We start from the raw sequence: 12,296 nt of genomic DNA on the forward strand, positions 1-12,296 counted from the left end.
AAATTTGAATTTACTGGGTGGGTGTAAATACAAAATTTACAACATGACACCCCCCCCCCCCAAAAAAAAATTATTCAGGGGAATAATATTGAAATATTCTGCAGAAAAAATGCATTGAATTTAAGGAAACTGAATTTCATTGTTTTGCGTAAAAAAACTACAATAGCAAAACTCTTTAATTTTTAACCATGTGTTATGCACACCAACTCTACTGTCCCCTGCATAGTTTCACAAGAACATACCGCGTGGTTCTTAGAGGCACAATCTTGTAGTTAAAAAGGAGCATCTCATGATATCAAAATGGACCAAATTTTGCCATTTATTTGGAGCATTACAAACGTAGATTTGGTACAATGAATTCATTGAAAAGTAGGAAAAATAGGAATGCAGATATAAATATTTCTGTTTGCAAAATGTCATTGGGGTACACCTTTGATCATTTTGTATGTCAAATTCTTATAACATACTCATACAAAGGTTCATTTTATCATAATGACATAAATACACAATTAAGGGCGAGGATCACCTATTAAATGACAAAAAAATCAGGTAAAAAATCTTTTTGAACAAGTCTTAAAAATTATGTTTAATTATCAACCATTCAGCAAGCAATTTCCTCATGCACAGCTTTTTGCGAAGGGAGGGTATGTATTATTTCCTATGTCCTTTTAACGCGAGATCTGATTGGTTAACAAGTCGGGTGTAAATATTCTTAAGCCGGGTGTAAAAAAAATGTGCCTTTACAATGCAATTATTATACTTGTTTACAAGTGCACCTGCAGATCTAACGTTAAATGAAGTTAATGAATTATTAATTTGTCAAATTCCCAGTTTGAAAATTAAATTAAAATACATGCACATTGTTTATAATGATTACTTAATCATATATGTTATATGATTTAATAATCTTTATTCTGAGTGAAATTAGACCAGATTTTCAAGTTGCAAAGCACTGGTAAAACAATATAATTTTAAAATTCGTATAACACAGGAAACGAATTCGTTGTCTAGGTTCAATCAATGGTGTACAGGGATTTACACCGTGTTGTATACATGTACACCCTGAAGCCTCAGATGTAACGTTATGGAATACAACACGGGGTAAATATCCGTACATCCTTGATTGGGCCTGGAAAACTAATATTACGGAGGGAGGACATGGAGGTTGCACCCAGAGAGAGAGAGAGAGAGAGAGAGAGAGAGAGAGAGAGAGAGAGAGAGAGAGAGAGAGGAGAGAGAGAGAGAGAGAGAGAGAGAGAGAGAGAGAGAGAGAGAGAGAGAAAGAGGAGTGGGGGGGGGGGGGCAGCTGAGAGGCAGATTTAATAAACTTCAACATTTCTAACGTTATTCAGCTTTGGGTGATATCAGCAGTCGTTATGTGTGTCACATTGAAATTTTAAAATAACAAATCAATCATAATATATTCTACTTTCGTTTTCTTCAATGCATTTATCTACAAACAGGTTGAATCTTTTATAAAGTTCTCTTTTATTTTAACATCATTTGAAAAATAATTAAATAATACATATACTGCTTAAATCTATGGTTTGTCATATTATAACAACGATATAGGACTAGACTTTTAAAATTACTGTTACTATAAGCTATTACTCACTTTGCTGATACAGCCATATCGCGGTTATTATACCGAAGGAATCTTTTAAAGAGAGCTCGGTGGTCGTGGCCATTTATAAAACTGTATTGACCTCCTTTAGAAGAAGAGCTGTGTATGAAAATAAAGAAAAATACCCAGAATTAAAAGGAAAAATTTATAGATTTTTTTTTCTACTGAATAACAGTTTAATAAGAATCAATAGCTTAAAATCCTAGGTAGATCTGATGGTTAAAGAGGTTTGCTCCTTAGGTAGCCATTTTGGGTCAGCTCTAGTCTGAAAATTCTGCATCACATACTAATTCTAGTAATATATTTATATTCTACAATGCCAAATATACTTCAATGAATAAGACTGTTTTTAAAAAAATTACATTTTTACAGAGTTTAGTAAGGAACTATATTTGGGGGGGGGGGGGGGGGGTTGACTTACATGTATTATAAAAAAATCTGGTTTCAAAGTGGTTAATTTAAATGGTGTACTAGTATTTGACTTTGGCCTAGGCTTCTTAGACTTCCTTTATTTTTATTTTTTCAATTGGGATGCAAATTGTTAATTATTTCCATAATGAAGAATAGTCTTCTTCATGTTTTTTCTTGATTGAAATTGATTGTTTTCCACTATATACCGCAATTAGGTTATAACAAAAATTCCTATTTACTTGCAATGAGAACCATAGCAAGTTTGTTGTCCCTCGAGACAGCAACTATTAATTTTACGAGCAAACCGAGGTAAAAACATTGTAGTTGCTGTCGACGGGGAACAAAAAACTTGCTACATAACTGTTCTCATAGTCAGTGAATAGGTATATAATAATAGGTATATAATTTTAGAAATAGTTTCCGTGCTACAAATGACTGCAACGTCAATAGTTTGTTCATTTGGTTATCTTTATGGCCGTATGTAGTGATATTAAATCAGTCCAGTCAGTAATATCTGTTTATTACAGTCTTATCATATTGCAAATTTGGAAATTACTGAATGGATGAAAATACACAGGTACAAGATTGCATTTACACCCACCAAGTATGAATTCCATGAAAATTCACAGTATGGCAGGTCTCTGTTTTTTCCTGTACACTCTGCAGCACAGATTCTTATTTTCCCCAACAACTTAAATTGATCACCCTAAGGCTTCTAGCCCGTTTTTTTGTTTTTTCACATCCTGTGCAATGCCATTGTCCATAACACAACTTACTTAAAATTAATAATACACTTACAATTCCGATTTTAGTCAAGTCATTGCTTTTGATTGTATTATCACTCTCATCTGAATTGGTACTTAATTTCGTCATGTTATTAGGCAAGTTTTTTTTTCTCTTTGTGCGTGGTTTGTGAGGATGGGGGAGGGGTATCGTTCGATCTCGAATAACATTGTCGTTTATGAATATTGGATTGTTCAGTCTGTAATTTACTATTTTTCCTCTTTGATCTTCATTATAGCCCGGCTTCTCTACATAATAAATGCAAATCACGTATTCTTATGAGAGCATGTGCTTACTTGGGTCCATTTGGGTAATTATACCAACCCGATCTGTTTACTTCCGGTAGTAAGACAAGGACAACTCTGTGAACTTTCTTAGTGGCCAGTGATTCAGGGCAATGTGGTGGTCTATCCTGCCTTCCTCTCTCCTTACGGTGGGATTTCTGTGTGTGCCTGGAACTTTGTCAGACAGATTTTTCCGATTTGTTCGTTATAATGACAAGGTAAAAGCAATGTACATGTATAATATTGATCATTTTAGAAAAAAACAGAGAAAATTCGGTTTCCGAGGAATGATTTAAAAGATAGGCTAACATTTATCAATTTTAACAATTTGAACTCTGTATATTAACTTGAACAGTTATGATGCAAATGATTATTTTTTTTTTACTATGCTAACACACTATTTTGTATTTTTATTTCAAAGAATATAAATAGGGATACCTATGATTCAATGGACTTTCAGTTGAGCCACAGGGATTACTTCATAATGGGGAGCAGATACGTTCGGAGGGTATGTGCTATTTCTGTAGTCTTTATCGTGGCAAATGTTCCACTTTGTCGTTCTTATAAAAAAAGTTTTGGACAAATCGCCCAAATGTGTTACCATTTAGAAAATAGAGAGGTTAAGCATTTGAATGTGTACACCTGCAGTCTGCGGGTAAGTGTGGAGTTACAAGTATGTTTACAGGTACTTATACAGTCTGGGTTATTTGTAATAGTTGCACATGTACATGTTTTTGTAAAGCAATCAGATTCAACACGTTCAGCTTACTCTCACTATAATGTACGTAAACAGTGTGAGCGTTTGCAATTGGGCGAGCACATATTTTGTTTGTTAAAAATAAAATAAAGACAGTACTGGCATCCGAACAATTCTCACCAAGGACCATTTCTCGCCAGTGCATTGTTACGTCATTTTTCAACACATAAAACTTTGTACAAAAAATGATGTTAGAATGAAACATTTATGGTCCTTGGTGAGAATTGGTCGGATGCCAGCTAGTATATAAGCTTAATTTTGTGAAAGAGGAAATAAGGTACTACATTTGATACATACATGTACAAAGTTGGATCCCCCTGCCCAGTGATTGGGAAGGCCAATAATGTTAATGGGACTATATGGCCCCCCAAATCTGTATGTATGTAGATATACATGTAGTTAAGAGTGACACGCATCTGTTACTGAAGATATAGTGACTGATGTCTTAATTCTCTTTTTGATGAAGCATTCATTTATACTAAATTTTATTATTTATAAAACAATTAAAATTTAACACTTCTGACATTATGTCTTTTGAACATACAGTATGCAATTTTGTTCATATTTCTGATAAATACTGTATGTATGCACTTTTTTTATTCACAGGGATTGGATTGGATCCCAGAAGTTGATTAAAGAGAAATCATGTATACGATGATAGGCTTTTTGTACCCTGATATTTAATTAAATGTTAAAATCCACTGAATTTAGATTTTATTGACTTTGTTCCTCTGAGACAAGAGAGATAACTTCAAGACTGTGCCCAGTGTTGTCAAATATTAAAGAAGTACATTATGTCAAATTTTGCAGTAGATTTAATATGAAATAGTGAGCATTTCAGGTATGATGAATATTTCATACATAATACCATTAAGACCCTGTGTTATGATCTGACATCAAACTTGTAGAATCTTCCATATTTTTACAACACCCTTTGAATGTGCTAGAAACTAGATCTGAAGTTTTTTTGTCTGGGTTCTGATGTGACACATCAATCTATACTTAAAGTTGCGTTATATTTTTATAATTAATTAGAACTATTATATTTTCTGCACTATTTATATATGATAGAAATCTATACTTAAAGTTGCGTTATATTTTTATAATTAATTAGAACAATTATTATATTTTCTGCACTATTTATATATGATAGAAAAATTGAAACATAAGGAGAGATAAAAAAGCATGGATTGTCCCAACTCAATGTTTGCATGTGTAAATTGGGTAGCCCTTGAACCCATGCATTCTTATTCATTGATTGTAGGTCTAACAATCTTCTTGATATTTCATGCTGGTATGTTGTTAATCCAAAAGTTATCATGATAGATGCATGTAGCTATGGATGTAACTAATAGAACATACATGTAAGTCATGGATAAATCATATTCATATACAACAGAGGGTCGTTGTGTAACGATATATAATTATTACTGCGCGAAACTTATTTGATAATAACGAATGGTGACTTTAAAACAAAATTCAGCTTTATTTTTTGCCCAAAGGCTGCACATGGTTTTCGTTGCTGTGATCTGGAACAAACAACATGGCGGCAGAGTTCATGCAGTATCGGAGACCCGTGGGTGCAGGTCCATCGTTAAACACGTGACCAATGTGTGATCCGCATCGCTCACATGTCACTTCCAGTCTATGCATGCCTGTTAAGTATATGCAGTAAAAATGATTGAACAAAAATCCAAGGAAAAAGAACAATTGCATGTACATGTACCGTTGGAAAAATAAGTTTCCTTATGAGTCACTGGGATATGTAGAACTTCCTTGCAGAATAATTATTTCCTCCCATTGAAATTTAAATTCCGATAGATATTGAACGAAAATCATATAGGAATTTCAATTCCGACAGGCAAATTAAATTCATATAAAAAACTGTTTTTGGGAGTTGATTTTAATCAACTCTCCTATGCAGTTACTCGGACAAACCGAAAGTGAAACAGTGTTTGGACTCAGCACAAATCATCGCTGCTGACAAGACTTAGTTCTTGAAAATAATTGATAAATTCGATGTAATGTATGCTAAAGCATTGTTTTTCAAGGAAACTTATTTATAAATACCTTGAAAATAGTCAGATTTTAAATGGTACGAACAATTTAGATTTTTTTTGTAGTCGTATGTATTCCTACGCCAGAGTTCAATATAGTCTCGTTCAACTCGACGCTCGGCTGTCTCCGTAAATCTCCGACAAGCAGAGAGTCTCTCTTGCTTGTCGGAGATTTACGGTGTCAGCCGAGCGTTTGGTTGAACGAGACTAGAGTACAATATTGCTTGGATCCATTCAATTTTTGAGAAATATTTTCTATTACTGATACATAGTTTGATTGAATTAATTCTATCTTTAAATATTATTTAACATGATTCATATATGGGGGTTTCTCGACATTCTTGTCGAAAGAGTCCAAAAATTCATATTAAAAAAATGTGCGTAATTCAAATATAAATTAGAAACTATGTGTACTTGTCATGCAAAATAACTTATCATTAATTCTAAAATAAATAAACATCGACAAAATCAACTCCCGTCAGTTCTTCAGTACTTTGATTCGAATAGCAATCGTAAAATATTTTTTTCCCATCCTATTTGAGATGAAATTAATAAAATACACGTAAAACTTTTTTTTTACCGTAAGCGTAATCGTCAACAATGCCCATCTGTGTTCCTATCCTGTCGTAAAATGACGGCCATCCGGTCCCGGAGTTGTATTTATGAGCAGACGAGAAGAGGGTGTTGTTGCAGACGACACAGTGGTACACACCATGTTTGTGGTTGTCGTAACCAGGAGAAAACCGCCTGGAATATATAAATCAAATAATTCTGCAACTTTTATATGTTTAAGAAATACATCTTGCACGTATAGTGTAACTTGCTCTATTGAATATTGAATAAATAAATAATTTGCAATGAATAATTAGAGAAACATAGAGCACGTGACCTTTCTGTTCCTTTTTCACGAGTCACGTGGTACTGTTCAGGCGTAAGACGCGCGCGCAGACTTTCCTCCGAGTACACCAGTGGACAGGTATTGGTATCCCGACAGGACTGCTTCAGGACGGTCAGTGCCGCGTATGGATCGGAGGGTACGGCTGCACCCAAGGCGACCCCCAGCACAGAGAGGAGAGTTAGAAAGCCCACCATTATAAATCTGGAAACAGTGCATCGATCAAAATAGTATAATTATAATGCATGCTAAGTTATGTACATGTATAATTACACATCTGTACCAATAGTTCATCCTCACTAATTGCGAATTCTACAGGAAGTTTATAATTATGTCTTTAAGTTTGAAGCTTCAAATTCATCAGACTTAACATTTTGTACTTGAATTTTGGAAACATCCTTCTACATGCATTAAATGAACATAGTGCATGAAAATATTATGAAAATATTATGATATAAAGGGTACATGCATACATGTGTATTTACATAACTCTTATTATTTACAACTTATTTTGAACATGATTTTTGCATATTTTTGATAAAAAGAAAATTTCATAACGTCTGCTCAATTTTTGAGCTTTCTTAATTGCTAAACAATTATTAAACTACATGACTGTAGTAATATAAAGCAGCAATAATCGAATACAGAATTGCTGTATGGTCACAGAAAGTTGAACCGTACCATTTCGACCTGAGACCATTGTTGTAGAATTAGATATGTTTAATAGGATTCAAGCATTTTTGATAAGATAAATTAAATTGCATGAACATGTTTTAGCATTGATTCCATACATGTATATCCGTCCAGTATTATACAACACATTTGATAATTTTTTGGTTACGCAAGTCCTTGAATGCGCCACCTACCTTGTTTTGGACTCCGTGTGATCTGTTCGTTGTTATCTTCAGGTCAGGCTTTACATTGTAGGAATCGTGACGTCACGGGTCATGGCGGCCATGTTCACCAATAAATCTGTCAGAGATAATGAGTATCTAGATGTATATATATAAATAAGAGTGTTTATGTTTTCATCAGAAAACACAGTCATTGTGCTATCAAAGTTATAAAATGCAAATGTAATTATACTTATTTATGAAGAGAAACAAGTTTAAATGACCATGGGAAATTTTCACACCAACCGATCGAGTTTTTATTATTCAGTAATTCACAGTTTTGTATTATTTTCTGGTTTGGGCCTTTTTATCATGTACCATAGCCAAGTAGCAGACTGCAATGGGGAAGGGGATTAAAAAATGAGAGTCTGCGGTTAAATGGGCTTCTGATGCAACGTACTATTTAAATGGCCAAGGAAATTTGTTAATACATGTAATTGTAAAATCTATTTTCACTTGCGTCACAACGACTTACTTCATAAACATATCAATCCAGTTGAAAAAGTAACTTTTAAGTTTTGTACAATATTGTTTGCCATTTATATAAAGACAATTCGTCTAATTTTCTGTACTTACTGATATAAAATTGAATTACAGAGAAGTTAATTCTTTGCAGATATTTTACGACTTTTATTTGAATGTAATTTATTTTACTTAATTGGATAGACAACTTTCTCAATTCTCTTGTGAACTTTTTTTCTGCAATACAGCGGATGGTAAGTTGTAAATTGTTGGGGACCGAGACATGTTTTGGGTCTTGACACAGACAGGAGGGACTATATTAGGGATTCATTCTAAACCTAAAGAACCCGATGAACTTTATGAATTGTAGTTGTCCTTTTAATTGAACAAGAAATTTTTAAGATATTTATAGAGTAAAACAGCAATATTGTATACAATAAACCCTTTTCAACTATGATCTGTTATTTAAAGGGGCTTGCTCACGATTTTGGTCAAAAATTAGTTTTTCGATTTAAATGTTTACAATGCTTTAATAAGGCATTTTCAATATTTTAGTGTCATTCGTTGAGTTATCAGCGAGTTACTGAGCTTACAATTCTTTGCTATGTAAACAAAGCTTTTGTTTACATTTTGAATGTTGAAGTGAAAATCCAGTTTTAGACCTAAAATGAATGTGTTAAACGTTAAGAACTTTTTAGCTCACCTGAGCTGAAAGCTCAAGTGAGCTATTCTGATCACATTTTGTCTGTCGTCCGTCTGTCCGTCTGTCTGTCCGTCTGTCTGTCTGTCCGTCTGTCCGTAAACTTTTCACATTTTCAACATCTTCTCAAGAACTACTAGGCCAATTTCAACCAAACTTAGCACAAATCATTCTTAGGCAAAGGGGATTCAAAGTTGTGAAAATTAAGGGCCACACCCGTTTTCAAGGGGAGATAATAAGAAATTAACGAGGCCGAGTACAGAACGAGTACGCACGCTTTCGCGCAGCGTTTCATTTGTATTGTGACGTCATCTTTTTGCTTTGTTGACGCCATGGCGTGATAGTTTCAACTGCAGATATTCAGCGAAATTTGTTGGAAATAGCTCGTTTGTTGTGTAAAATTGATATTATATTGTGGAATAAACATAAATGTCTCGAAGTAAAAGCTATATTTGGGCTCGGGACGAAAACGTGAAGCAAGCCTAATCCTCTGTCACGTTTTCTTAACCCGCCTAAATATCGCTGAATTCATTTATTTCAAGACATTTACAATGTATTTTATATTAATTACCCTAAATATGTGAAGTTAAATATTTATTTATTACTTAAATATGTCGTCATGTTTAAATAACACAATAAAGATCACCATTTCCGTCTTTGTCAAATAAAAAATAGCCATTATCTGACAAATTTGGAAATTGGGCGTACAAAAAATAACTTTGATAAGACCCCTGGAACAAACCAGAAGGTAAAAGGTTTTTTTTATTTGACAATTTGATGCCTTTTAGCAATAACTTTAATATGTAGAACAATAGAAGAAATCCCTAGGGCAGAAGTTTAAAAAGTGTGCAAATTTGGTACATTTCAAGCAAAATCCCATAGGGTCCTATGTTAAAAATTAACTAACTTTGAGATGACCCCTTAAACAAACGGTGTGGTAAATGTCTTATTTTATTATCTTAAAATAATAATTATATTACTAGAAATTCTTGTAAAAAATTTCATTCAAAAATCTAGGGCAGAAAAAATTAGACCCGGCCTCGTTAATGAAAAATTTCGAGAAATTTTCAAAAATCTTCTTCTCAAGAACCAGAAAGCCAGGAAAGCTGAAACTTGTGTGGAAGCATCCTCAGGTAGTGTAGATTCAAAGTTGTGAAATTCATGACCCCCGGGGGTAGGGTGGGGCCACAATGGGGGGTCGAAGTTTTACATAGGAATATATAGAGTAAATCTTTAAAAATCTTCTTCTCAGAAACTAAACAGCCAAGAAAGCTGAAACTTGTGTGGAAGCATCCTCAGGTAGTGTAGATTGAAAGTTGTGAAATTCATTATCCCCGGGGGTAGGGTGGGGCCACAATGGGGGGGGGGTGGGGGTGTTAAAGTTTTACATAGGAATATATAAAGTAAATCTTTAAAAATCTTCTTCTCAGAAACTAATCAGCAAGATGATTCTTTATAATTGTTAAAACTTTGGCTCCAGGACAATTCTTCGGCCTCACAAGAAGGTTCAGAGTTTGATGTAGCTAAATATCCCATATATAAACAATTGTAAAGGATCTTTTTGAGAACTGCAATACTCAACATGTGATATGACTATAAAATTAAAGCAGGCAGCTATTTTTTCATTAGAATCTTTTTGTATTACTGTATTGAGTTATTGCCCTTTGATTTATTGATTCTTGATTATTTTAATTAATGCATCCACTGTTAACCAATTATTGTGATGATTATTTTTATACAATAATAAATATTCAATGTATATAAGTTGTTCTGCATAAGAAGTTTTGGGTTAGGCCGGATTAGTTTGTTTATTTTTGATTTCCAATTTTTAGATACTATGAATTATTTAAGGCTGGCACATATATAGGGACAGTGTCTATTGCATTATGGTTAGTGACTGTTTGGGGCTAAACTTAAACAGGTATGGATAGATTGAGTGTGTGAACATCCCTGCTCTATCTAATCTAAGTGTTTTCTAACCTTTGATACAAAGTGTGCGGTCATTCCTGCCCTGTATCGCATTAATACAAGTGTGCAGTCATACCTGCTTGCATTGGTGGTGGTTGCGGCGGAGCACTAGTGTGGCGAGCACTAGTGTATGGTCATCCCTGCTGGTGTTCAGGCCTTTCTAGCGCAAGTGTGTGGAAGTCCTTGTTTGCGTTAGGTTGAGCTGTTGGCGTAAGTGTGCGGTCATCCCTGCCTGCTTGTGTAAATGTTGGTACCTGTTGAGTTGTGTAGTTGTGCGGTCACCCCTGCCTGCGTAACGTGTGCAGGAGCGGTGATTAAAGTCTGCTCTTGTAAATATTGGCAGCAATCAGGGCTATCCGAGTTCCAAGGGGGAAAAATGGATTTTATTTATACAGGATCTACATGTATTATTGTACATTGTCCAGATTGTTTGTATTTTGACTCCATTAAGCTGACTTTATCATACCTATTGTTCCTCAGGTGAGCGATGTGGCCCATGGGCCTCTTGTTTATGCTTAAAATGAATTACAATATAGACAAAGCAGGTTGAAAAAGATTTTTAACTGGTATATTGAACCTTTGTAAACAAAAACAGAGCACGACGCCGCACGAGCCGTGTTTACATGACCAAGAATTGTGAGCTCTGTATCTTGCTTATAACTCAACGACTGACTTCAAATTTCATTTTATCTTTAGAAATTCATTTCAAAAGCAATGTAAATAATAAAAACATAAAGTTAAAATAGAATTTCACCAAAATCGTGACCATGCCTCTTTATGGAATTAATTTAATATTTATTAAAGCGTAAACTGTCCCAAACCATTTAATATCGTATATAACTAATATTGAACTTACTGCTAGTAATATGATTTTTTTTTTTTACAGTTATTGTAGATGAATACTGTCATTTGACCTTTAAAATGACAACAAATAATACAGAATCCAAACATAACGTAAGGCGGGTTGATCACTTTTATTGACGTTAGTCTTATTTTGACGTTGGCAACATTTTTTCTTCAATATAAAATATTTTTCAGCCAAACAATTATTTTTATAGTGTGTTACAACCAGAATTAAATCATTCAACTTTGAAAACAACTTTGTATATTGCGATAATTCAGTTATTACTAGTCCTTTTTTATTAAACGTTAATATTTATACTAATTCAAAAATATTGAAAAAATATAATTTTTTGTAAATATAATCAGAGTCATAAATAACATAAGTTATTTATGTCTCTGGTGTATGTACTCCCGAAGACCAGAACTGGGAACAAAAAAAAAAATAATTGTAATTCTATCAATTTTTTATCGCTTTCATTTAAGGTGGTATGGGACACTTCAATGTTATGACGTATTGTTTATCGAAATAAACAATAAAATAAAGTGTACTTTTGTAAGAAGTTTCTTTCCCTTTATTGTTACCTAACAGCATAGCGCAGTGGGCAAGAGGGTTTACTAC

The 12,296-nt window shown here is 33.8% G+C and overlaps 1 protein-coding gene and 1 long non-coding RNA gene across 2 annotated transcripts; one reads left to right on the forward strand and one right to left on the reverse strand.

Moving 5' to 3' along the window:
- Positions 1 to 3,138: 3,138 nt before the first annotated feature.
- On the forward strand, positions 3,139 to 4,565 carry LOC117689906 (uncharacterized). The gene is made up of 3 exons (XR_004602086.2): positions 3,139 to 3,320; positions 3,524 to 3,610; positions 4,466 to 4,565. It is a non-coding gene; the product is annotated as an uncharacterized lncRNA (long non-coding RNA).
- Positions 4,566 to 5,321: 756 nt separating this feature from the next.
- LOC105319143 (peptide methionine sulfoxide reductase MsrB) lies at positions 5,322 to 7,785 on the reverse strand. Its single transcript, XM_011416553.4, has 4 exons — positions 7,678 to 7,785; positions 6,806 to 7,015; positions 6,497 to 6,663; positions 5,322 to 5,514 (listed from the first exon to the last, which is right to left on the reverse strand). Exons 2-4 carry the CDS (start codon positions 7,006 to 7,008, stop codon positions 5,345 to 5,347), a joined length of 540 nt encoding a protein of 179 aa, XP_011414855.1. The 5' UTR covers positions 7,009 to 7,015; positions 7,678 to 7,785; the 3' UTR covers positions 5,322 to 5,344.
- Between the last annotated feature and the right edge of the window lie 4,511 nt (positions 7,786 to 12,296).

The sequence above is a fragment of the Magallana gigas genome, chromosome 8, assembly GCF_963853765.1.
Source record: "Magallana gigas chromosome 8, xbMagGiga1.1, whole genome shotgun sequence".
Lineage (NCBI taxonomy): Eukaryota > Metazoa > Mollusca > Bivalvia > Ostreida > Ostreidae > Magallana > Magallana gigas.